Source organism: Lissotriton vulgaris, chromosome 8 (genome assembly GCF_964263255.1).
Source record: "Lissotriton vulgaris chromosome 8, aLisVul1.2, whole genome shotgun sequence".
In the NCBI taxonomy this organism is placed as follows: Eukaryota; Metazoa; Chordata; class Amphibia; order Caudata; family Salamandridae; genus Lissotriton; species Lissotriton vulgaris.
In genome coordinates this window covers 266,920,545-266,947,469 of record NC_141696.1, presented here as the reverse complement: position 1 = coordinate 266,947,469, position 26,925 = coordinate 266,920,545, and the positions used below count along the sequence as shown (strand labels likewise).

Below are 26,925 nucleotides of genomic sequence, written 5' to 3'. Positions count from 1 at the left end.
AATCTGCGAGCCGGACTGTACAGTTTTGCCAAATTTCTTATAAATCCATTCACCCGTTCGACCTGTAGCCGAGTCTAAAGGTCCTATGGAAAATAACATGGAGAAAACACGTTTTGGGACCCCCCTTTTATCTCAGCCCCCACTTGACCAATCCCCCCCAAACTTTTAGGGAAGGAGCGCAGCGGACTGAGCCATCTTCTTTGAGAAATTCGCTAAGATTCTTCAACCAGGGCCAAAGTTATTCCAAATAGAATGTTGAGGATTTCCTATGGAAACTAGGTCCTAACTATAACTACCGCCAGTAGGTAATATTATATATATATATATATATATATATATATATATATATATATATATAATTAAGTGTAAAATGTTTTCTAAACATGCCTTGTAAATATAAAAAAAGTGTGAAAAGACTAACGTTACAGGTCTAAAGTGCAAGTCATGCACTTGTTTATGTCTATGAACCAGATTCCAAAATGTAACCATGGCAACATCTGGTTTTAACCTGTAAACACGAACACACGGACACACCCATGTTTCTGTATATATGTGTGCCCTTAACACAATGGCAGATGTAGTGAACAAGGCGGGAACGCCGAAACGCGTCTAAGCAGAAACTGATCAAGAATAAAAGTTTGGATTAAGATTCACGGAGTCAGCGCCGTCTTTTATCGTGAAGCATGGTATGAAAGAATATATACATATATATATATATATAATACATATTTAAACTTTAAAGAAAAACACATTCACTGGATCATCAGTTATGTTATCAGTGATGTCATCAGTGATGTCAATGATCATGTCATGAATGATGTAATATGTGATCTCATCAGCAGGGCACTGCTGGGCCGCGAGTTATAGTTAGCTGAGCCAACTATAACGCCGGAATTTCTCTGGTTTTGCATGAATGAAATGTCTAAATAGCTATAACATGCCTGAAACCTATGTGTATATGGATGGCACACCCAAGACCACTCAACACGACAGGTAGGTGTTCCAGATACAGCCTCCTTCCTTTAGCCAACACGTTTTGGGCAAATAACGCCCTTCATCATGGGCCATATGTGAGAATGACGGCAGAGACGTTGAACAGTGAGATCCCTCTTTTATTTCCTCAATCAACATGCAGATAACACCCAATGCATTCTGGGACTGGTAGTGTCAATAGTCTACCCTCATGGGTGCCGTCAGAGTCCCATAAAACAATCACAAGAGGCTTTGGTAATCCTCTGTAAAATACTCTGGGCCTCTCCTATTCTGCTCAGCTGAGAGGCACCACCACCTATGCCCCGAAGGTCTGTGTGCCTTTTGGATGGATTAGTCACACGGAAGAAGTGACTCCTACGTGGCTGTGTTTATGAAGGAGTCCCTCCGCCTGAGTCATGCGGGCCCATTTGCTGTTGAGATTGCCACAGCTGAGCAGAACGAGAGATGCCCACAGTATTTTACAGAGGATTCCCAAAGCCCCATGTGATTGTTTTATGTGACTCTGACGGCGCCCATGAGGGTGGAGTATAATACTGATCTGATTTACGCCAGATTTATTTGAAGCAGTGCAGAGCAGTAATCAACGTTGATATGCCACCTTGCATTGGAGGAGAGAGCAGTGCAGAGATGTATTTACTAATTGTGCTGCTGCTTCTCTCGTGCCATGCACAGGTGCACAAACATCCTAGCTGGTGCCATGCACACACCTTTGACTATAGAGCAAAGTTGTGCGGGTGATAGCTAGCATTGGTTTTACAAAAGAATGATTTCCCTTCCAGTACAAAACCCTACAGTTAGACAGCTTTTAAACATTGCACACATCAGATGAGTGTTGTACAGTGTACAACACTCATCTAACACCCATGCAATGAGCGAAATGTTGAGTGAAATTCAAATCTACTACAACTTTACCGCCTCAAAGAAGTGTTATTTTTTATGAAAAGCCATATCTGGCAATCTTTGCTAATCTGGTTCTGAGTCAAATGCCATGGGCAGCAGCACTGGAATGCCTGAGACCCACCCATGGAACACCACCTTCATGCAAAGTATTACAAAGCAATGCAAAGTGCTCTTTGTGCTACTTTAAGTGCAACTTTATAGAGCAAAAAAACCTATGCACTGGAAAGTGAATTCTTTATCATGTCTTGTGCTGGTCTGTGTCATTTTGCATGACTTTGCATCAGCACAAAGTCTTGATAAATATGTCCCTGGGATTTGCTGGACACATAAAGATTTCTGCAGGAAGTTCTATATTCCCTCAATCAATCTCTCCAGTATTTAGATCATATGAAAGCTCAATGTTAATAATCATCTTGTGGGTAAACTAAGGGCACAATTACACTTACGAAGGTGAGTTTCACATGTCCAAATCCCTCTCAAAGTAATTCTAACAAATTTTCACATAACTACCTGTTAGATCTGGGGGTCTCTAGTTTGCAATGATATTCACCTTTGTCCAAATAGAGACCCTTACTTCTAAGTCAGGATAAGGGGATTACACTTCTAGATAACCCCTGCTCACCAACTTGGTAGCTTGGCACGAGCAGACAGGCTTATCTCAGAGGCAGTGTGTTAAGCATTTGTGAAAATACACAGTAATACTGTGAAAACACTACAGATGGGCACAACAAAGGTTTCATAAACATAGGTATTCATTATATAGACTTAACACGAGACCACAAACGAGAAAAATTCCACAATGCTGTACTAAAGATTGACTTAAAAGATGGTAAAAGTTACTTAGTTCAAGTTGATGATGAATGCGACAAGGTTCTCAACAAAGTACCTGGATGCGTAACGCAAAATGAACAAAAGGTTTGCAAAAGGGGAGAAGCGTCGGTTCCGTGATCCGGGGGAGATGATGCGTCGTGCCTCAATGCTTGTGCAGAGTAGGGGATGCATTGTGATCTTTACCGGTGTGGGGTTGATGTGTAGATTCTCAGCTTGCGGTCCGGCTGCGATGCACAAGATGGTGCCTCGATGCGATGATCCTGGTGCGATCTGAGAAGGTGGTGCCCTTGATGCATAGATGCGATGACGATGCGATGACGATGCATAGGCGCACTGGCAGCCTTGCGACGACCCTGTACTTTGGAGCCGCAACAGGCCCTGCGACATGCTTCTCCAGTGACGCAATGGCGACTCTCTTGATGGCGTCACGCTTCTCCAGTGATGCGACAGCAGGCAGCTTTTGATGAAGATACGTATTCTAGGAGCTGCGGCGGTGCGATGGTATCAGCTGTGGCGGCGATGCGCTTCTTCTCCTTGCGTCATGCTTCCAGCTCCCAGCGACATGCAGGTTTCTGCAGTTAGAATTCCCAGCAAGGAAATTCAGGCAAGCACAAACTCAAGCCCTTGGAGAATATTCTGTAGATGATGAAAGTCCTTAAAAAGTTCCTTCTTCTTTCCCTTGGCAATAAAGAAACCACTGCAGGCCAACTGAGCAAACAGCACACTGCCAGAGGGGCAGTCCAAACTCCTGCAGCTTCTTTGGTTCTTCTCCTTGGCAAAAGGTTTCTTGTTCACAAAATTGATCTAAAGTTCTTGGGTCTGAGTATCAATATTTATACTGCTTTTCTCTTTGTTCTGTGAAGGCAGAGGAACCTTTGCCCAGTCCAAACCAGTTACTGAGCACTCGGTTTACAGGACTCCTTCTTTCCTTTCACAGTGCAGGAAAGAAACATCATGGAGCACTTTGTTGACATGATTCCTTCCCTTCTCTCACAGTGAAGGGCAGAGACATCAGCCACATCCCAGGGGGTGGAGCCAGCATTGTGTAGGGAAGACCCAGCCATATTCAGGTCCCAGGTGCAACTCCTCCCTCCCATCTGGATGCAGATCTCCCTATTCACCACTGGGCTGACTCGTTCTGTCTCCTGGAATCCCCCAGCTCTGTCACTCAAACTCCAGACAAGGAATATACAACCTAGCAGAGGCATGCCTGCATAGTTAGACAAGAAAATATCTACTTTCTAAAAGTGGAATTTTCAAACAAAGAATGTTAAAACCAACTTTACTAAAAGATGTATTTTATCATTCTCATTTCAGGCATAATAAATTTGAATTTCTACAATGTTCCCCGAGTCAGTTAGGATTATAAAATGTAGTAATCCAACGGCCCATTCTGGCCTATGGAGAACAGGTAGCCTTGCAATAGTGAAAAACGAAAATGGCTGTAATTCACTATTAGAACATGCAACACACAACAGGGCATTTCCTTCCTTATACTTACAATGCACCTTGCCCTTGGGTGTCTGATATGAAGAAAGGGTAAGGTTTAGGGACTGGCAAGTGGGAGCACTTGCCAAATCGACATGGCAGTCACAGACTGCACACAGGCCTTAGACACACTTTACAAGCTGCTTCTGTGGGTGGCACAACCAGTGCTGCAAGCCAACCATCAGCATTTGATTTACAAGCCCTGGGCACACATGGTGCACTGTACTAGGGTCTGACAAGTAAATCAAATAATCCAATCATGGAATCACTAATTAGTACATCAAATTAACATAGGGAGCACTTGCACTGTGGCACTGAATAGCAGTGGCACGGGAACAGCCATTACAATGCGGGTTTTACCACGCATTGCTTTTACATCGCCTGTGTTACAACGCATGCGATGTTACAACGCGTGGTAAAACCACGCATACGATTACATCGCATGCGCTTTTACAACGCATGCAATGTAATGTGTAATGGCGGCGGCGGGGCGGCTATTCGCGTCGTTGTGAGGAAACTTAGGCTGTTTCCTCACAACGACGTGAAGCAAGCAGGAAGCCCTGCTTTTGTCAAATCCCTTATCAGTCCCTACTGCCCATCCCGTACCCTGAGATCTTCTCACCTTCATCTTCTGACTGTTCCTTCCTTCAAGCTCTGTAGATCTGGAGGCCGGAGATTTGCTTACCTGGCCCCCAAGCTTTGGAACTCTTTTCCTCTCCCCCTCAAAATCTCCAACTCCCTAACCCTCTTTCGCAAGTCTTTAAAAACCTGGCTCTTCCCCCAATCTGTCTAGTCTCTCTGTCTCCTGTACTCTCTACCAGCGCCAGGAAACCCATGGTGTCAGCGCGCTTTATAAGTTCCCCCTACGATACGATACGATACGATACGGAAGGATGAAGCAGGATCTGTACGCAACGCTGGAGAGGAGAGAGGTAACGGGGTTTGCGCTTGGGGTGGGGGTTACTTTAGTAGGGTTTAGGGTAGTTTAAAAGTAGTGTGGTAATGTTTGTGTTGTGTGTGTGTTTTTTAAAAACATTTTAGTGTATGTTGTGGTGTTGTCGTGTTTGTTTAGTTTAGTGTATTAGGGAGGGTAGTGTAGTGTTTATGTAGTGTAGTGATTTAGGTTTTAGGGAACTGTAGTGTTGTAGTGTTTGTTTATTGTAGCGTATTAGGGTTTAGGGTAGTGTAAGGGTGGGAGTAGTGTGGGTAGTGTAGTAGTGTTTTAGGGTTTAGGGTAGTGTAGTGGTGGGAGTATAGTAGTGTTTTAGGGTTTAGGGTAGTGTAGGGGTGGGAGTAATGTGGGTAGCGTGGTAGTGTTTTAGGGTTTAGGGTAGTGTAAGGGTGGGAGTAGTGTGGGTAGCGTAGTAGTGTTTTAGGGTTTAGGGTAGTGTAGGGCTGGGAGTTGTGTGGGTAGTGTAGTAGTGTGGCAGTGTTTTTGGGTTGGGGCAGTGTAGGGGTGGGAGTAGTCTGTTGTGTAGGTGTAGGGATAGGGATGTTACTTACCTTGCATACTTTTACCACAAGTATAGCTTTACTACGCATGCCTTTGCATTGTAATGGCATGCTTGGTAAAAGCATACTCGTGGTAAAAGTATGCGATGTTATGGCATGTGATGTCATTGACATTGCGTGCTAATACCCGCATTGTAATGGCATGCGTGGTATTAGTATGCGATGTAATTACATACATTCCAGTCGCACAGTGCCCAAAGCATATAACCAGCAAAACATATCAAAAACAGAGGAGGCAATCCAACAAAAATGGAAGGAAGACTTACGCCAATGATGCCAGGTCTAACATTAACAGACTATGAAAAGCGAAATGAAAGAAATGTTAGTAAAATCATGAATGCTTTTCCCTACTTTTTGAACAAGTATTTACAAAGCTAATGCCTCTTGCTTTTTTTGGCTTTGGCAATGCTTTTTGCCATTGTTGAATGTGGAAAATTAAATGGGTATTGCCAATGTTGGAAAGCACTGACAAAAAGCAGAAAACCTTGTAAAATTGCATAATCGTTTTTATGCAGTGTCATGCTGACACATGTATGGGCAGTTTCACTAAGGCAGCCCCAGCATGATGGTGCGTATGCGCACGTGTATGTTATGACATGGCAGAGATATTTTTTATTTTTTAATTTACAAGTCCAAGACAGTTGATGCTCTTAGAGTGGTATTTTTTAAAGGGTGCTTTAAAGCACCCTTTCAGAATAATGAGTATTTGTAGTAGCTGCCAGGAAGTCCTGAAAACGCAAAAGAATAAATCAGTTAATTATTGGAAACAAACAAGACAGGCAGGGATAGGTGGATGGATGGATGAGCAACTGAGAAGATTGGGGGAGAAAATAAACATTACAATAAGTGGCAGCAGTGAGCAGTTAGGGTGGGAAAGTAACTGAGGGTAGGTAATAAAAGATGAACAGGGAGGGGGAAGCACTGGACACATGAGGAAAGTAAGAGCATCACGAAAAGGGGAAGGGTGGAGTGTGAACAGAAAATAGCACACAGGGCAGATGGGGAGTGAACATGAAAACACATACAACCCCAAGGGATGCTGAAGCAAAAGAAGCTCCCTGAATGTGAACAGATGAAGGATACTAGTCATCCAATCAAAAGGAAAGGAAAGAAGCTATGCTCCGGGAAGGGGGGGGGGGGCTGGGTAACAAACAAAAATGAAACAAGTAAAAGAGATTGACAAGAAAAACAACCAATGATTATCAATGAATGACCAGAAACACACTGTAAGTATTGACATTTTCGACAATAGACAAATAGAGCTGTTTGTAGGCAAGCTCTGAAAATAAAGTCATGCAAAGGGGCATGATCAGTGCTGGTGGGCAGTCCTTAAACCCCAAATGTTGCTTCAACAGAAGATAGTAACCCTAATAGCCTTCCTTGGTAATTTGACCAGGGCAGGAAATATTTTGACCTATTTTGGCACAGCTTCACATTTACCCCTCAGTGGCAGGCCAAACCAAAGTCCACTTCTTTTATATTAACTCCACACTAGCATTAATGATTCCTGTACTATTAAAGCAATCTATGTAATGACCGTTCTTGGTTGTTTTCTGTTGATAAAGGCATGCAGAAAACGTTAAACTTTCCTCTAGGTAGCTTTGGTAAATTGAAACGCATCCAATTAAGCCAGGACGGAAAATAGATGTTTAGTCTGAAGTAAACATGATGTGCTTTCATGAACGCCTGCTGAGATTGTTAATACGTGCCCCTGCCGCGTCGACCTCGTGCCTTCTTTAACGGGTGTACTGTTGCAGCCACTCTCTCGATACTGACGACGAAGTTACTGTCACATTCTGACATCTTACAAATTGCACGCCGCGACGCTGACAATTAAGTTCATGAGAACGAGTGGCAGGTTTAAAATTGATAACGTGCGGCGGCCGCGTGTGAGAAGGCGGGAATGAAGGCCTTGTTTGCAAATAAAGACGTCTATCCCTGCTAACAGCTGAGGTGGCAAGGGGTGGGGGCGGTGGTCTATGTTTCACAGCCGAAATTAAGGCCTAACTTCCCCGATCAGGAACATGCTAGCTGAAAAGGCAATTCTCCCAGTAGATAAAAATAAATCAGGATATCAGACAGCCTGTCTCCCTGTCTGTCTGTCTGTCATCTGTATGTCTGTCTGTTTGTCCATCTAGTGGTTTCTCGGACCGGGCTGTTAGGTGTAACTTCCGTTCCCAGTTCGCGCTGTTGCTGGGTAAACGTGATACAGTCAGATGAGGCGCGAGCAGGCGCTCCTCCGTTGAAGCTTCCCGAGTCAAACGCCGAAACGCTGATGTCTGGTGCCTGCGGTGCTTTCCTCGCTCTTCCGCGCCTTCCTCTTCCCAGCTCCATCACAGCACGAAGTGACAGCAGCTGGAGGCATCTTTACTGCCGATCTAGGTCTCTGTGCCAGGCACAGGTAGATGCCGCGTTGTAATATGGCAGGGCTGAGGCTCCCATGCCCCCCTGGAGGCTGCAAAGGGCTCTGCAGGTGTTAACGCGCCGATGGAAGTAGCGCCTTCCGCTCAGTTCCCTGCAGGATTCGCGGATCTTGGCACCCTTTGCCTCAGGGCACGGACGCAGGGGCACTCATGGGCGCTAGCACTGGGAAGGTGTCTCGACATAGCTATTTTGAAATCACGGCTCTCAGAGTCCTCACAAAGTTTCAGTCTCTCCAAATGCTTTGCTCTCAGCTTCACCTCTTAATCGTCCATTGTGCTGCTCTGTGGAGGGTCGCGCTCTATACTTCGCACGTCAGCCGCTAATAGCTCTTTCCTGTCACGCTGTGCATGTGCTCTGGGCTGCTCGTCCCACGTGCTCTTCCTCATGTTGTCTCTGAAGACTGCATTCCCTCGGCTCCTCCTGACTCCCCCGGTCCTTGGGCCGGTAACATCTCTTGGGCTGCACGTACTTTGCCGTCACATCACGCGCTTGAACAGCTCCACTGCCCGCCTGTGCCCCGTGGCTTTCCGTAGCCTAGAGCTTCATGCACTCTGTGCCAATCCCTGGCAGTCCATGGCCCGCCAGGCACGACCGTACCAGCGTCAGCCCTCTCCTCTCAGCATAGCCTACCCCACCCGCTGATTGCCTCGAGTCTTCAGTCCTCCTGAAGAAGGTCTCTGCCATCTGTTGGCACATCCGCCTCTGCAGATGTACTTTCTGTTTAGACTTGCCCCCTCCGCACCCGCCTGAACATTGCCCTCCTCCCCAGCACCTACCGCCCAGACTAGCATCACTCTGGCTCTTCACCTTCCAGCCGCGTCTGTCACCTGCTGGTACCACAGCCTCTGAGGTGCCCTCTACTTCCCAGACCCTGCCACCCTTGCATTTGCATAGATAATTGTCGCTATCATGATGAGCCATGCCCTCGGCGGCACAGCGGCTTGCCCAGTGCCCCCTTAAGGCTCGCGGTCTCCTGTGGCACTGCTGCCCCAACTCTCATCTCCTGTTCAGTCCCTGCCCTACCAAGAAGTGCCGCGTCTGTGCCTTCTGCTTTGCATGCTAGGACAACTTTCACTTTAAAACTCCCGGCACTTCTGTCTCTTTAGACCCTTCCCCGCAGACTCAGCTGGCAGCACTGGAATGTAACCTTCCTTCCTGCGGAGAGCTCAAGACGGGTAGCCCTCAAATGGCGTCCTATAGGCAAAGGCTTCTTGGCGCTGCCCGTTCTGTCCCCAGCTCAGATGCTGCATCAATTCCTGTAGACCCGCTGTAATCTATCGGTTTTGCACCCCCTATAGATTTTCTTTCGTCCACAGTGTCTACCACCCCCCCCCCCCTCTTGCCAAACTACTATTTCCCGGAGCAGTGGGACCAATCTGGTGCCCTTTCCATAATATGGTTGTTGCATAGACTGTTCGCCCCCTGAAAATCTCCTTTAATGCAGACTGTCAAGGGCTTCCCTGCGCCCACTGAAAACCTCCTTCAATACACAGACTGCCAAGCGTCCCCTTTGTATCTCCTTTTATGCACAGAGTCAAGAGCTTCTATGCGCCCCCTCATATCTCTGTTAATGCACAGGCTGTCAAGAGCTTCTCTGCGCCCCTCCGTATCTCTGTTAATGCACAGACTCCACGGCTGGCCGGCGCTTCCTTATATCTCTATTAATGAACAGTCAACACTGTCTCTGTTAATGCACAGACTGCCAACAGCTGGTCTGCGCCCCTGTAGATCTCCGTTAACGCACAGACGTTGTCGCCTGACGGTCTGCGCCTCCTGTAGATCTCCGTTAATGCCCAGACTCTGTTGCTTGATGGTCTTCGTCGCCTGCAGACATCAGTTGTTGTCCAGTTTGTCACCCACTGGTCTGAGTCCCCTGTGGTCTCCGTTATTGCAGTCTCTGTTACCGATTGCTGTGCGTCCCCAGTAGTGCTCCATCAGAGCCCGGCCTCTGCCACCATTTCTCGCCCCCCTGCAGATCTCCTGTGATGCATATGGTCTGCCACCTCTACCTTGCTAACCCCTGCACAGTCTTTGCAGCGGTTGCTGTGAGTCCCCACTAGAGTTCCATTAATGCCCACTTTCTGTCCCGACTTGCCTCGCTCCCCAGCAGATCTCCGTTAATGCCCGATCTCTGTCACCACTACCCTCCGCCCCCCTGCAGTGCCCAGTTTGTCGCCTGCTAACACCGCGGCCTCAACAACCCCACTTCTCTGATGCGCCCCTTTGCCCGCTGCTTCTACCACCCCTGGATAGCTCTGGCTGGCATTGACTCTGTAGTCTGCAGCCTCTCTCCCCCTGCAGATCCCTCCTCTCTCACGTTCTGCCTCTCCTGGCAGCCCCTCCTCTCGCGCTGGCTGTGTAACTTTCTGGCTCTGCCTCCTCTGCAGCGCCCACCCTCTCACATTCTGCTCACTGCCGGCTCGTCTTCTCTTGCACATTCCTCGTGGAGTCTCCTGGACGCCCGGTGCCTACGCTCACCGTCGGTCTCCTGCCAGGCTCTTATTGCCGCTTTACCTGCTTGGGCTCCGCACAGAGCGCGGACGAATCCCAGTCCGCGAGCGGGTGACGTGCGCGCGGAGGAAGACCTAGCTGCCTCCCGGATACATAGCGCGGCGGCGGGCGGAGTGCAGCCAGTGCGCGAGGACTGTGCTGTGGCCACACTGCTGCTCCACCGCGCGCTGCTCCGTCCGAGCAACGGGCACAGGGATAGCAAGCAACCCCGCGAGGACGCAGGTGCAGGAGCCGCACCGCCAGCAGCACCAGCAGCCTGGACTGGGAGCTGTCCAGCACTCCCACCTCCTGAACATGACCCTCCTTCCCCTCTACCTGCTAGGATTGCTCGTCTCCAGCGGGCAAGGTAGGCGCCTTTTCTTGCATTCCCCTGCCCACTGCTGGAAAACACAAACCGTAAAAAAACAACACATGCAAAGTTTTTTTTAATTCTTTCTATGTGTGACCGTTCTTGGAAATGCTTTTCTGGAGAGATAAGAAAATGAAGAGGAGAGATGAAGAAAATCAGATCTGCTGCAGCATTTTGAGCTAGAGGTTGTCTTCCCAGCTGAAATCTGATATCTGGCTACTGCTTCCATCCTGAGTACTTGCAACAGCGCGTGTGTTAGGGGCTTTGGAGCTGTGTATAGGTTTTCTAATGTATCCTGCCCACAAATGCACCTCCGCGACCTCTTCCCTTGCTATCCAGTCGACCTTTGGAGATTGAGGGTGGCCCTTTGCTAAATGGTCGTTTCAGGCGCGTTCTTTTCCTGCCTTGTGGGAAAACGAGCCGACAAACTGATTGATTCTAAGATTGTAAACAAGTGGCGTTAAGCAGTAATAGGCGACCCTGAATTTCAATGTGCCTCATTCCACAGCAGGGTTTACTTATGCACGATCCGGCGTGTGGACTTTGACATTCTGCCGCCGACTGCCAGGCGCAGATAGTCGGTTTAAATAAAATATGTTTATATGTAGATTCTAGGATTTAACAGCGTGTTCGAGAGCAGCACTGGTCAGGCATACGGCTTCTTGCTTATATTTATGTTAAGTAGAATTCCTTTTAAATGTGTTCATTTGAAGGGCGCGTAATTACTGGTGAGGTTTTTGTGAAAACAGCGGTTTTTTGTTTCAACTAATATGTTCGCGCTTTCAGATTAGCGCTCTTCAAACACAATTCAGTACATGTATGAAGTAGGCAGAGCACGCGATTACACGCCAGTGCAGTTTAGAACTTGCACACACTATGCTAAAGCAACGAGTTCTGCCATTGAGATTCCGTGGCCATGGCATCAGGCGGAGAGACGGTTTGGCTGCTCTCCGGTAGGGGGCGGCCTAGCACCGTCAGTGTAGTCCTGTGCACTTGTACAGATCACCTGGCGCGCAGCGAGCCTGTCTCTGCTTCCATTCCTCAAGCACGTCTTGACATTTGGGCCGCCAATCCTCCATTTCGTCTTCCTATCCTTGGCAAAGATTAAAGTTGATGACACACGATCGAACGTGGGTGAAACCCAGACAGCTCCCAAGTATCATAGACTCAGGGGGCTAGCTTTGGGTTAAACACTATTTGCAAGGGGAAGTGCGAACTATTTCTTTGTATCCGTATGGCATATGTATGTCATTTTAAACACGTGGATTTTATATTGCAATGTGGGACCTCGGAGCGATGTCAGACTGCCTTATCAGCCCCATTCTGGTCGTTATCAGGCCTGAAATAATTTAGAAAGACCACTGCCTTCCTTCAATTAGTAATGTCCGCGTTGCTGTAAGCAAGTTATCTCTCCCTCAGTTCAGAAATACAGAGTAGAGGGGGAACTTTGCAGCACCACAGCACACGCGACAGACGGAAAATCACCCAGTGCAACGCCAGGCCCAGCAAAGGTGCCCCTGCCACCCACCCCGTGTCACTTAGGGTCAGGCGGGGGTCTCGCGGGAGGGCAGTTTGTAGCTGTTAGTCTTTCAGCGATGAGAGGGGAAGAGGGCGGCGTCTGCAGTCTGCACGGAATCCAAGGCCAGAGAGATGTCTTCAAAATACTTCGCGCGCCACACTGTAAACACGTTTATTTGGTTACGCATCAGTCAGAGAGAAGGGACAGTAAACACGAATGAAATGTCACTAAAACAACCATAGCAGATAGATAACACAGAGAATAAAAAGGAGAGGCAATGTTGCCCCAACTGGAAAACATATCTAACGAAGATTATTTTCGCAAAACAGAGCTTTTTTTAATACTAGTAGGTTAAAATCCTTAGCGCAGCAGGCGCAGTGACACCGGGTCTGAGGGGAGAACTGCACCCACATTGATTATTTGTGTTAAGCTTACATAAACTGAAAACAGGTTTTCGCATCCGAGTCGGTCCATATAGAAATAATAAAGGTGCCATGTTCATGCTAGCATTGTTTGGTACTGTATAACTTGTACTTTTCCACCACCGATCCTTCTGATGTGATAGGTAGGGTGAATATTACACAGTCTGCACTTTCTTGGTGTTTTCTAGAAGTTTTCTAGAAGTTTTGTTTTTCTAGAAGAGTGGTCTTGGGGGTCCAGGTTGTCTGTATGCAGGCGGTGGAGGTTTGTTCAATTTCAGCCAATCAGAATGCATGGTTTGCCTTGGTGTATCATACAGGCCAATGTTGAACAGTGGGACACTCCGTATCTTGTCTTTGCTGTTCTCTGTAATGTTTTGCCATGAGCCTTCGCCCTGTGAAATTGCATGCACCTCAGTATGCATTCAGGGAAAGTAGAAAAGCAACATCTAAGCTTCCTTTCACATTTTAGAGGTCTTCATCATAAGATATAGTGCTATATATTATGGAATAACATGTTGTTGCCTCTTCCGGAAATGTATGCTAAGAAGGTATGATGTGCAGAGTGCAGTATGCTATTATACCCACTGTTGGGGAAGGAGGGGAGACTTTGAAACACTAGACCTAATGCATCCTGTGCGTCATGACGCCCCTCCCTAACAATGGTACTAACTAGCACATTATACTCTGCATCTTCATGCGTGGTCTGTACCATGGTTTTTTCATCTAACCAAAAGAGGAATGCAAGGGGTTACATTTGTGCAGCAAGTATAAGTCACACTCAGGAGATATTGTCACTACTTGAAGAGTTATTTTCATGCATGAAGTACCTGTTAGTCTGTGAGACAGCAAGAGTTGATTTTCTCATGTCACTTTGTTGTACTGTAGGAATAAACTCAATGTGTATATATATATATATATATATATATATATATATATATATATATATATATATATATATATATATATATATATACACACACACACACACGCACACACACACACACACACACACACACACACACGCATGCATCCACCCCCACACACCCATTCAGCCATCCACCTACACACATACCCCCATCCAACCCACATACACATGCGTATATCTATACGAACACACACATTTTCATGTAGGGCAAAATATTTCAAAGCCTTGACGCAAAAAATCTAATAAGATATTTTGCACTTCAAGAAAGATGCCATATGTACAGGTTTACAATGTATTTATTCTCCACGCGTGCACTGAGCTGAGAAGAACGGCCTGATGTGTATGGAAACCAGTTTTCCTTCTGGTTGGGATATTTCAATTTGCCTTTCTGGCAGTGTCTAACAGGAGTAAGCCAGTGAAAACTTGGCTCATTCGAGCCCTGTGCATACCTCCCTCTCTGGAGTGGGCAAGAACTGTCTGCTGAAATCCACGATGTATTGCCGTTCACATTTGTAGAAGAATGAATGCAAGCATTATCAATCATGGGACGACATATGTCGAGGAACAGCTCCTGGCTTCGCTAAAACGAAAAAGTATCAGACAAGGTGCCAGGAGAAGCGAATGCAGAGAGGCCCTTCTGGAAGGTTAGCACACCGAAGAGCGAGCTGTTAAGCAAAGCCACTGTTGATTGTGGTCAGGCTTGGATAGAAAGCAATAACAGGCTCCTGTGCGGTCCTTGCTCCAGACGGCCTGAGCCTTGGAGCAGACACCGCGGTGCATGAATGCACACACGGCAGAACGCAGGCCCGTGCCCAAGTGCTGGCGTGGACGTTTCTTCACTTTGAATTCGCCCCTTTTCACGTGGACTGCAGCTCAGACCTACAAGGGTCTCGCGCCGCCGATGCACGTGCTCAGTTTCTGAAGCAGTGCACCCACCCTCCTGAACATCAGAGCACATCCTGTTTTTCCACGCTGCCTCCCACACTCCCCGTTGTTCCTCTGTATTTCGCCTGTAGAGGAGAGTCCTGAGCAACTCCCATTTGTCAATCGTTACATTTCCAAATGTCCAAGGGTTCGACTTTCTTTACTCCGTTATCATCTTGTGCATCAGTAATGTTGACACATGAACAGGCAGCCAGGAATCAACAGCCAGCGCGTGTTTCATCGTATGGCGAAACCTGCCTTCTACTTCCTCAGCTATTTCCACGGCAGTTTAGTGAGTTGAATTTGACACTGACTGCTACTACTGAGTTAAGAATATCAAGCCACCAGCCTTTTATAGGATTGCAACCTATGGCCTCCATACCAAAGGATCAATGGGGATATATGGCCCTCCCCAAACTGAACTTGGCATGCAAGAAATCACACTCCAATTTTCATAAGCTCACAGATATCAATGTACACGTGAAACACGTCCAGATTGCGTCAGTGTGTTTTGTTAGTAAATATCACTTTGTTTCTAAACTGTTTGGTTGGAGGATTGACCCAGCACTTAGCCACATTCCGTGGCCCTGTCTGGTGTACACCAAGACCCTTTGGCACAGTGTTGAGTCCGAGACAATGTGAGGCCAGTACTCACGACTGATATTAAAACAAGCTACAAATCTGTCACTGCTTCTTAGTAAGCCCTTTCATCGGGTGATATGAGGAGTGATGTGCTATATGGTGTCTTCTTTTTTAGGTTCGGCTTGATAGAGGTCTGCCTTTCAGACATATGGTTATCAGTTCTTTCGAATGCACAGACAGTCGGTCTCGGCTTCTCCGAGAGGAGTGCTTCTGTTTCACCTCAAGCTACAAAAAGATATATAAAAAAATAACAGGTCAATAAATAGCCAGAAATAGCAAAAGTACTTAAGACAACCTATCAAGAATCCTGCAATAAACCTAGATTAAAAGAGAAAAAAAACTTAACAGTGTAAGATGTCACTAAGCAAAGCTAAGCCAATCAGCCTAATACTTTAAAACTTCACTAACATAGGGTTGCAGCTGTGCTATTTACTTAAGACGTTCACATACATAATCTTCACACATAAGTGTCAAATTTGCAATTTAATTCATTTATTTGTCACATTTCTATGATTATATCCTTTAAGGAGCAATTTGCAATTACGATTTTAAAATGAAGGAATTCTGGCTAATGTAAATGTGTAAATAGCTTGTTATCTATGTGTTTTGATATTAATGAGCATATTCAAATACATTGTGGTCATAATTTCATCCCATCACCACGTGGTTATGGGTGTAATCCAGTAAAAGAGCTGATATTGCAGTTAGAAGCAGACGTCTTCAAAACAAACTGTTCTCCAACAAGTTGAATCTTGTCTATACTCTTTAAGTACCATATGGACTTGCCATACGTTTTCCCTTACAAAGGGCAGTTTATGAGAATTTCCAGTGGAGAAACTAGGGTCCCCGAAAGGACAGAGTCTTGCCTGCCCTCTGGTGGGAGAATTGCCATAATGTCTTTGGAGTCATTTTTGACATTTGGACTGTATGTGTGTGTGAGTGTGTGTGTGTGTGTATGGGTGTGTGTGTGTGTGTGTGTATAGCAGGCAGAGGGGCATGATTCGTCACATTATGTTGACAAAATATTGTGTCAATATGGTGAAACTTTGACATGTGTCTTAGCAAGAACTGACTATAGTTTTGCCTAAATTCTATTTTCAAAATCTAACATTGGAATTTGTTTGCCGCTATCTGCTATGTACTTGGTTTTTTTACATATATGTTTACGCACCAGTGATTCAGCTTTTTTTTACTCCTCTTCTGTGCCAAAGGTTGCGCAGTTTTCTTCTTCAGATACTCTATTGCACAAATTCCCACGACAATTTCGCTAACAATGTGTGACCCACATTTGCTGTTCCATTCTCCCTTCCACATTACTGCTCACTGCCCAATGCAGTAAATGGATCACTTTTATGTAAGAGTAATCCTCTGATAAGAGAGCTGGAGACATGCGCAGTGAAGACCGAGAAGGCGGTAGCACGTGCTTCTCAACGTCAAGGATATCTTACGTTTCATCACTGAGACATTGCAATCAAGCCAGCGGTGAGCAGCCTCTCCAAGGACACAGCATTGTGCATTCTTCCTGCACGCTCATCTTGACCCACTCATGAATTCCAACACTGCAGCGTGGGATTTGATAAACTAAAAGCAGGTTTTACAATCAATGGCCTTAGAAAGGAAAAACGAGTTAATGCAGTCTCATCTTATTCAATATATAGGATTAGCTGTAAGACTGTTAGCCATGGACTGATGGCAAAAAAATGCTTTTATAGGAAAAGCCACTGGTACCAATCCATTTATTAGTGATTGCAAGCATGGGTACTGGGCCTCTCAATATCACCTTCCTTGAGTAATGCTGATTATTGCTTGTGCTCGGTTTTAATAGTTTATAAAAAATATGCAAAAATAACGTTTGATCTTATGAATTTTATTAAGGTGAATCTTCACTATTTCTCAGAATTGAAGCCTCATGCTATGTATGCAGTGCTACAGTATTGAGAATACCAGCACACGATTTACTCACATTTTGTACTAGAGTTTCATTATAAGATAATTCATACAGTCCACAGAACAGTATAGCGAGGTTCTTATCACCACACCATACATATAGCTATGCCGATTTAAAAATGTATATTGCAAAAATCCTGCTCTATCATTAAGGATATACAAGCAAAATTGCTATCCTGCCTTTTCCTGTGTTTAGTTATCCCATCTGATGGTTTAGTTGTCCATCATAGTCTTTTCTCTAATTAGTCTCCTTCCTGCTGGCATAGAGGTCATTTTTTGCGAGGTGTATCAGTTAGAGCTCCCCACGTGTGTTTGAGTGAAAGTTAAGTGCACAATCTTGTACCACAAATAATGTTCCACATTCTGTATGAGTCAGAGGCACTTGGAAAGCTGAAAAAAGTGGCATCCCTAAAATATATAGGGCCACATTTATGAAAAGTGACACATCGCTGCGTGAAAACAGCGATGCGTCACTTTTCATTGCGCCCTCCTTGCGACACCAATGATGCGTCATATTTACAGTATGACGCATCATTGCGCAAGGAGTTACTGATACATCAGTATTTCTGACGTATCTGTATGGTGCAAAAGTGACACATTGCCGGAGTGTGTCACAAAAGTGACGCAACTTCAGCAATGCGTCTCTTACGCCTGCTGTGAGGTAGGTGTAAGATATTGACGCATTTGCATCCTAGAAGTGGCGCAGTGAAATCTTATAAATTTAATTGCGTCACTTCTATGACCCTTTCTTGAGTCAAAACGCCCCCTTGCATACATTATACCTGGCGCAGGTATAATGTGGCGCACAGGTTTACAAAGTGACGCATCTACCTAGATGCGTCACTTTGTAAATATGGTGCAACAAGGCGCATTTTTTACGCCACTGGTGCGTCACAAAAAGTGACACACAGCCCCATAAATGAGGGCCATGCTGTTTAGCTCTTAAACTTATTTTTATTATTTTCTTCGGAACTAGCTAAAAGAGAGAGAATTGCGCGCTTCATATACTGCATATATTGATATCTATACATGACAAACACTATCAAACATTAACAAACTGTCTAGATAAGAGCAGGCAGGGGTGTGGACAGGAATTTTATGATATGTTTAAATATTTATAGAATGCTCACTAGAAGGGCTTTTTGGTGTCCATCACAACCCAACATGTAACAATGGCTTAAAGATTCTGTTGCCCTTGTGACACCTTGCATGGCTCAAGGGCAACACAATCCTTTCATAAATCTGGCCCCAGGTGTCTTGCCCGCCTGATGTCCTCTTCTCCTTCTTCCATATTCAGCTTAGGTGGAACTGATGATTGTTAGATGCAACCAAAGAGACAAGACAAGCTACTGGCACTTAAAAGCATTTCCCCCCCTAGGGTGTCACAATAGAAAAATGCCTCATATTGTAATGTCTTTTATTGCATTTCGAGCTGCTGTACTTAGCACTTTCTTTCATCAGTAACAAAAGGTGACTTCTGACAGAAGGCAGAATGCTCAGTGTACTCGCACTGTCAAAAACACAGTTAAAAAGCTCTCGATCGTGCTCCTCTTGCTGGGATCAGCTGAGCGACAGCTCCAATACTCTGACTGCGTGTCATTTTATTTAAATATACTGTTGGCTCGACAGATAAATCTCTTTAGAAAGCATTGTTTGCCTCTTCTGATGTTTGAGTGTGAATGTTGATTCAACTTTTCTTATGGGGGGTCAGGGTAAAGACTGAGATGCTTAGTCTGAGCTTTGCATGGCATCACTCCATGGGGCAGAGGTGAGTGTAGGCTGACTAGCATAGGAACTGAAGGAAAACATTCACTTCCACAACAATTTCCTTTGCATAGAGAAGCTCAGAAGGATCTCACACATTGGATATGGTGTGTGCGGCACACATGCAGTGCAACATTTGTTTTGAGAAATAGACACATATCCCATTATTAAAGACTACATGAGAGAGACATTAATTATGACGGAAAGCCCAGTTTGACTAACTTGGGCTTTGAATTCAAACCTATGGGTGTTTTCAATGAATTGTGCAGTGCAATAAACCTTTTGTGCTGGATAGTAAATACCCTTGTGAGACGTTGCATTGATTTATGTCATATTTTAAGGATTTCTATATTTAGCATGTTGTCTTTTCTCCCTTGTTTTGGTTAATTTTGTTACACAGACACACAGGCGCACACACCAAAACATGCACACTCACGCATAAATGTGCGTTCACATTGTGGGTTATTTGGATTTCTAGTTATTTGAGTTTAGTCTTTATTTTTAAATATTAAAAAAAAGTATTTTTGGAAGAACTACTTGCTCACAATTGCATTTTTTTTTTTTTTTTTTTTTTGATTTCTGTAATTTTTTATTGTATATAAAAAAATATATATTTACATGGAGCATACATGAGTGGCGGAAAGAAAGAGGAAAAAAAAGAAAAGGAAAAAAGAAAAAAGAAGGCATTTGTATTTTATTGCTAACTCTGGTAACGTTCTTCAACATTCTCTTCTGTGTGCACATTTCATATATCTCTGATGACCTACTTAACTTCACCTCAGTCTCGAATCTTTTCTAATCATTGCTGTATTTCCCTTTCTTTAATAAATATAAAAATCCCCAAATCTTTCATTTACTCCAGCTCTCATTTGACAAAACTGAGACAGCCCACTGGGCTGAATCATTTCCTTCTGTAAAATAACTGCCATTCCTATGTGTGCATTGCAAAATGTGTTGAAATTGAGGTCCTAGTGTGGAGCTCAGTGGAAGGGTCACTCGTCACAAACTTGATAGATACGCTATCTGTCATATTAGAAGTGCATTATTTCCAAAGGCTCTTGTAGTATGGCCCCCAGGATATCTGTTACTTTTGTCTTGAAGCATCCTGTCTGATAATCTCTATATCAGGCCACACATCAGCAAATCTTGTGATTAAAGTCAGGAGAAGAGGACAGATATACAGACTTGGGTTTTTCCATGTGTGTGACAATCTGTGACAGAGAGAAAAACGAGAGGTCATGTTTGTGGGCTTGTTTGCGGGCTTCACAGGACCAGTATATATCTACTCCAAATAGCTATGGTCTAAAGTGCATGCAGATACCACCCCATCGATAGGAGATTGAGAAGTATCCAAAGAGCGAGATGTATCACAGTGGGAAGACAATGAACATTTAGCACTAAGACAAGAGGAAAATAGAGAATGCAGGAAATACCTGATTGCGGAGACGTGGGGAGATATTAATGGCCTATGAGCACCCGGACCTGGTGCCAGCCAAAGTCCTGTGACAATAACCAAGAGGCTTACCTAGACGTATAATAACAGGAAGCCCACAAACTCATCACATGGACCACACACCGAGAACATGATACAACATATGTTGCATTACAAGTGACCAGATACCATTGACTGCTATGTTTAGAGTTACTCTGCTCTTACCTCGATGGTTAGAGTACACTGGTTACGTATAAATTTAATTTGTATTTCCAGATCCACCCACCAAGCTAGAAAGTGTATTGTATTGTATGGCAAACATGAAAAAATACGTAATTGTTGCCTGAACTGATATAAATTAATATGTAGATTTATGTTACTGGTTAAATGTACCATGATATACTGGAAAATTAAATAAACAGATAAAAAATGAAGTATCCGAAGGAAGTAAGATACATTTATTGAAACTATGTTTTGAGACTGATTGTCACTCTATGTTCAAAGCAAATTAGAAAGGTTTGAAATCAAGTCTACAACTCAAGCACTTCATTTGTTGTATTTGGTTTACTGGTATTGCTTTAGGATAGGTTGTTTAAGTTATTTGTATGACATTTAGATTCCGATATGATTAGATTTTTGTAACCTTTTAAATTACATTTCATTTCTCCTGTGCATCATACCATTAGTATAAAATATAAACATTCCATGCCGAGCAATGCAAGCTGCAGACTTTGTGAGATAGTAGCTAACAGATGTGCAAACTGACAAAATGATATCTGTGAGACTTAATACACTGAAAATGTACGAATTCCTGATTGCTGAATTTACAAATGATTCACAAAGGCAAATAGCTTCATGGAAGCTTCTCATATAGACACAAGCCAAGTTAGTCTGTAAAAAATGAGAAAATTGATCAATATACAGAAACACTAGTGGGCCTTTTCTGTGTATTGTCAGAGGATTTGTAAAAGGATATTACATGTAGAAAGTTTACGATTGACAAACGTGCAATTTATTTTTCACAGTTTCTGAATATCTACATATCTGCCTGAAAAATATTGTAACCCAAGATACAGAAAGTTCTTTGAATGTCCTCATTCTAACAGGATGCATGAAAAAATTGAGTGTTTCACAAGATTTTTTTCAAAGTAAAAACTACAAATCAAAATATGAATGGTTTTCACATTAAACGCTTTCCAAAACTCTGACGATTGCTAATTGAAAATCGTTTTAGGAAAAATGTAGGGTTTTCATTAATTAGATAAACAATTGTAAATCTTCCTGAGGCTAAGGTTCCATGCCTGCAGGTGTACAACATTCTGATGACTCAGACTTCAAGGCTAAAGATATATTTAATTAGAAATATAATAACAAACTAATTGGTATGTAGCAGAAGTTGGCTTTAGGTACCTGTCTCATCTCTGAAATGATGATGCACTTTCCCCCACAAGCAATGTTTTGAGTGAGATGAAATTCAAATATATATTCAGTTAGAGCTGTCTGCCAGCTATAGTAATCTGCCATTCATCGAGCCTCATTAAAAGTAACTCATGGTGGAAGTTGCCAGACCCATCAGGATTAAAATTAATGAGGGAAAACCCAAGGCCTGTTCAGTTTCCTCTAGAGACCCTAGCTTCTCAAAGCAGCCGAAATCTCCAAGAAAAAATGCAGAGAAATAACACAGGGAAATCGAATGAGATGAATCTGATACCACAATTATTCTCCATTTCCCAGTGGAAACTCAAGTTCCACCTCATAATGGTCTGGTTTTTCCAGAGCATGTGAGTCCTACCAGCTAGTGACAGTAACTGCGGGGCCTGAATTACTGGTCCTGTAACTAGGGATTTTGTAATGAAGCCCATAGACGAAGATATATGAAAACATGTACGACTGGACTCTTCAGTCCTTTAGGAAAGCTTTGAAGTCACGACTATTTGCCAAAGCATACCTGTAGTCTTGCCTCCGCCTTTTAAGATTTATTTTGTAGGCGCCTTGATGCCTTCGGGTTTTAGTTGCGCGGTATAATTTTTCTTTCTTTCTTTCTTCTATAGACTCATATTAAATAGAAAAGTCAACAAACTAGAATGATTGATTGAAAAGGCACTTACAAATGTTCAATTAAAAATAGAAAACGTCCTTATTACAGAAATGATTGCAACACATTTCCAAAAAATGGGAGGTTGAGCATTCTGTCTCATGGTAGAAACATCTTTGCGTTTACTTGGTTGTGTTACACAGGTCAACACGTAGCTAAAACTTCTTTAAAGTGGAAGAAGAATCACTTTCTTTCAGAAATAGCCAAGTCAATGTGTTTTTAAAATACAAATATCACCTCTTTCTTGAAAATACTGACTTTGGGGTGATTTTAGATGTAATTTGTTCACTGAACGAGTTAGAAAACTGAGTTTAACTTATTTACATGCTTTGAAAGTAGTATACTGCATGTGTCCTCATAGTTGGTGGCAAAGGCTCCCTACCAAATGGAAAACTAGCTCATCCTTGTTTCGTGCATATAGTGGTAATGATAATTTCTAAGTATAATAATGCTGGGTCTTCAGCTGATTTTAACCTATGGTTCGACCAGAAGGTAGGCAACACCGATTGATTCCACAGTAAGACAAATGCTTATGGACTCGGCTTGTTAATTAATAAGCCAACGCACAAGGGTGAACATTTATTAGACCTATCTAATCCTCTATTAAGATGATTAGGATGGGAGAGCATTCCAAAGTCACATGGAGCTATCATTTCACCATTTCATTTAAAATCCCTAACATGATTACATTGGGGAAGTTAAAATTAGAAACTACTAAAAATGTTCTCCTGAGCTTTACTTGCTAAGGAATTGGCAAATTACTCCGACAGCAGAAGGCAATGATCTAGTTGCTCTACTTAGATTCTCTCTCTCAGGAAACAAGGAATACTTCAAACAAAGCTAACCTAGGGTAAAACCCTGAATTGGTTTCCTTGAAATAAGTCTGTACCAATATGAGATTAAATGGCGGAGGAATGATGACAAGGTAGTCTAAGGGTAGTTTAAGCAATTTGCTAGGATCACTAAACAAAAGATCACATCTGCAATAAAAAGTATCTTTCAGATAGAACTATGAATTCACAAATATTTTCTACGGCAATATTTGAATTGTAGTCAAACTTCAAGATCCTCATTCACAAACAGCACTTCCGTCACCTACAGAGGATTGGTGCAATTAGCTAACAACATATTTTGTTGAACATTGACCCTCAGTTCATTATTAGTACCACAATTATTAGGGAGCGGCATTCAGATTTTAAATATCCTCAGTTTCAGGAATTTGAGTCCATCTCTCCAAACCCATGATGGAGACTCTCTCTAGTATGTGTGCATCTGGTTCACCAAATGATCCTGCCTTTGCCAACGCTCCTAAATCTATCATTTTCTTAAACACTGGAATGATTCTCCAATCCTTTTATTGGAGCCTAAAAAATGCCAGGTACCTCACTCTTGGAAAAAAGCTCTGCTCATACCTTTATTGCAAAAATGTAACCTTGATGCTAAGCTGTTGACTAATTACAGTCCAATTTCCATTTTACTACTTTTCAAAAAAGTTCTAGAGAAATGGGCTTATCCTCAACTGTTGACGTTTGTTGAAAGCTTCAAATTGTTAACTCTGTTCAAGCTAAGTTTAGACCCAGTCGAAACATAGAGATAATGGCAATCTTACAAAAGGGTGACCGTAAGGGAGTTGAGTGTTCTCATCCTCATTCGTTCCACTGCCTTCGATACCATCAACCATGCTGGCCTCATTTGCAACCTAGACGACAATGGTATGGGGTAGAGTACTCAAATAAATCCAATCCTTCCTTGATAAGAGAAGTCAAACTGTTGCAAGTACTACTTTTTATTCTAAGTCTCAAACTTTTAATTTCGATGTGACTCAAGTTTTTAATATTTCTCATTACTTCTTAATATTTATCTGTCACTTGGTATTGGCCATCCATGATATAGGAGCTACTTCTATTTGTTTTATTTATTTAAAGTTTGTTGAGAATGCACAAAGATATTTATAGAAAATTTGAGACCATTTGAAATGTTACATATACTGGTCAGTAAGTACTTTAAATTCATTACGTGCCTCAAGATTATTAGATCACATTGTTGATATCTGTGAGTGACAAATCCAAAGTGCTGAGAGTTCCATTACCCCTCACCCCCTTTTTCTGCAGTCAAGCCATATAATGGTATAGTGCACTTTTGATATGAAAAAATCAAAAGAGGCTATCGGCTTTTCCATTGATAGTAAGTAGATAATCCATCTTCTATATGTATGCAAGTGACACCCAGTTTATATTTAGTTTCAATAAACTTCAAGATTCCATTTCTTTTGCACGTCATGATCCTTCAAATTTTCTGTGTTGCACAAGATGTTGGATGTCAGTAAATTTTCAAACATTGAATCTATCAAAAACGTAACGTTTGTTAGAACCTAATAATTCACAAATCTCCAATTCCCTGGACTGGCTGCTTGAGATGGAGACTTGCCCAATGCCTTCAAAATCAGTCAGAATTTTGGGAATAATCATTGATTGCCGATTTGTAACTTAAAAAACAAACACTGTGTTTATATTAAAAAATGTTATTTCTCTATCAAAATCTGTAAAGGTTCTGATTCCCGTCTTAGAGGAGATACTGCAGATCCCAGTCAAATGTGCAACAATTCTATCCACACTGGTTTAAGGAAACATGATCTACCTAATTATTTCCAAAGCCTGATACAACAACTACAAATGCTGCAAATTGCGACTGTGCTTTTGAACACCAAAGCTCTGAGAAGAACTCACCTATGTCCAGTTCACTGTAAACTACTCTGGCTACAGATAGAAGACAGAGTCAATAAAAGCAGCAGTTCTAATCCTTTGAGTATTTTACTTGGATATTGCTGAGTTTCTGGCTAAGAATTTTGAATGGTACTCCCCCACCGCATCTTAAGATGGAGCCAACAATACTTGGCTAATATAACAAAACTGGCCAAAACAAATGTCCAGGCCTTTTTTGATGTAAGCGGCCAAACTGTGGAACTTCTTCCCATTGCAGCTTTGTGCATAATCCAAACCTCTTAAACTTAAAAAGCAAATAAAAACGTTCTCTTTTAACATAATTAGTACGCTTTTTATGTGCTTTTATATGGCACCGTATAGCAGCAAGATACTTCAGTGATAGAACCCTACACACCTGTAGATTTTTGTGAGCTACTTTGATGCCTGCTCTAATCTGACATTTGGCTATTAGGAAATAATCAAATGCAATATCCTTACTGCAAATCTTTCCAAAAAATAAATGGTGGTGTGGATGTTGAAAAGTAGGGGATCCTATTAAAGATAAGAACTTTCTAAAGATCTTATATTGTGAGAGACCCAGTGAAGCTGACTTAAAGGATCCGTAAAGGCTGAGCTGCAACTATTAAAGGTGGAGTAGTTTAATAATGATGTCGAGTTCACTGGGGCCCTCCTTTGAATCGGCTGCCTTGTAACAGAATCTCTTTTTAACTTCGGCTGAGGCCTCAAAAGGGATGCATTGAGCAGGATTTAATGGAATGTCACAAGGGGACATTGGATCGACACGCTGCTCTTTTAACACCGCTTTAGGCGGGAACGAATAAGTCAGCCTTTGTTAAGGTATGCATGTGGTCTGATAGAGGTTCACTGGGAGTCATTAGTTTAACTAGAGATTTGATGAAATGGACCTTTCCCCTTACTAATTAAACTTTCTGCTTTTTAGTTGGGAACTATTTTAATGATACTCGACTAAAACACATTTTAAAATGCATTATTTAATTGATGCAACCTAATCAAGATACCATTCCATTCCAGAGGAATAACACGGAGGGTGAGTGTACTTGATACAGACTGAAGAGAAACAAGCATACACATTTGGTAAATGAATACCCAGGAACTCCACCTTGTTACTGAGTGCAGACATGTTCCCAGCGTTCGCCTCAGTTAAACAACATATATATTGGCTTCTTCATAGTGAGTTCAGTAATATGCCAATATGCACTAGGCACTAATTTGGTGCAAGCATCTAACCGTTGTGTGACTGCCTTTGACTCACCCAGAAGGCATGTGATCAGAGGTCATAGGATTCACCAGAAATTAGCGCTTTTCTCTGAATGTAACGAATTTCATACATGAATCTTATTGGTATTCACATGGAATGGTTTATATAGTGTGTCATTGTGTTTAGCATGTTATATCAAAAGACAGCTCTACGTCAATGCGGAACTGAAAGCCATTCTCCTAAGAACCAGATGCCTCATTGATGAATGAGAAACTGCCGTCCCTGGACGGGGTTCTCTTGCGATT

At 43.1% G+C, this 26,925-nt stretch overlaps 1 protein-coding gene across 2 annotated transcripts in view; it reads left to right on the top strand.

The window, feature by feature from the left end:
• Window positions 1-10,566: 10,566 nt before the first annotated feature.
• NCAM2 (neural cell adhesion molecule 2) overlaps window positions 10,567-26,925 on the top strand; it is a 1,306,184-nt gene continuing 1,289,825 nt past the window's right edge. For both annotated transcript variants that reach the window (XM_086934039.1, XM_086934038.1), the window contains exon 1: window positions 10,567-11,005. In XM_086934039.1, coding sequence (XP_086790165.1) covers window positions 10,954-11,005 — 52 coding nt within the window. In that variant the 5' untranslated portion in view covers window positions 10,567-10,953. The remainder of the gene's footprint in view (window positions 11,006-26,925) is intronic.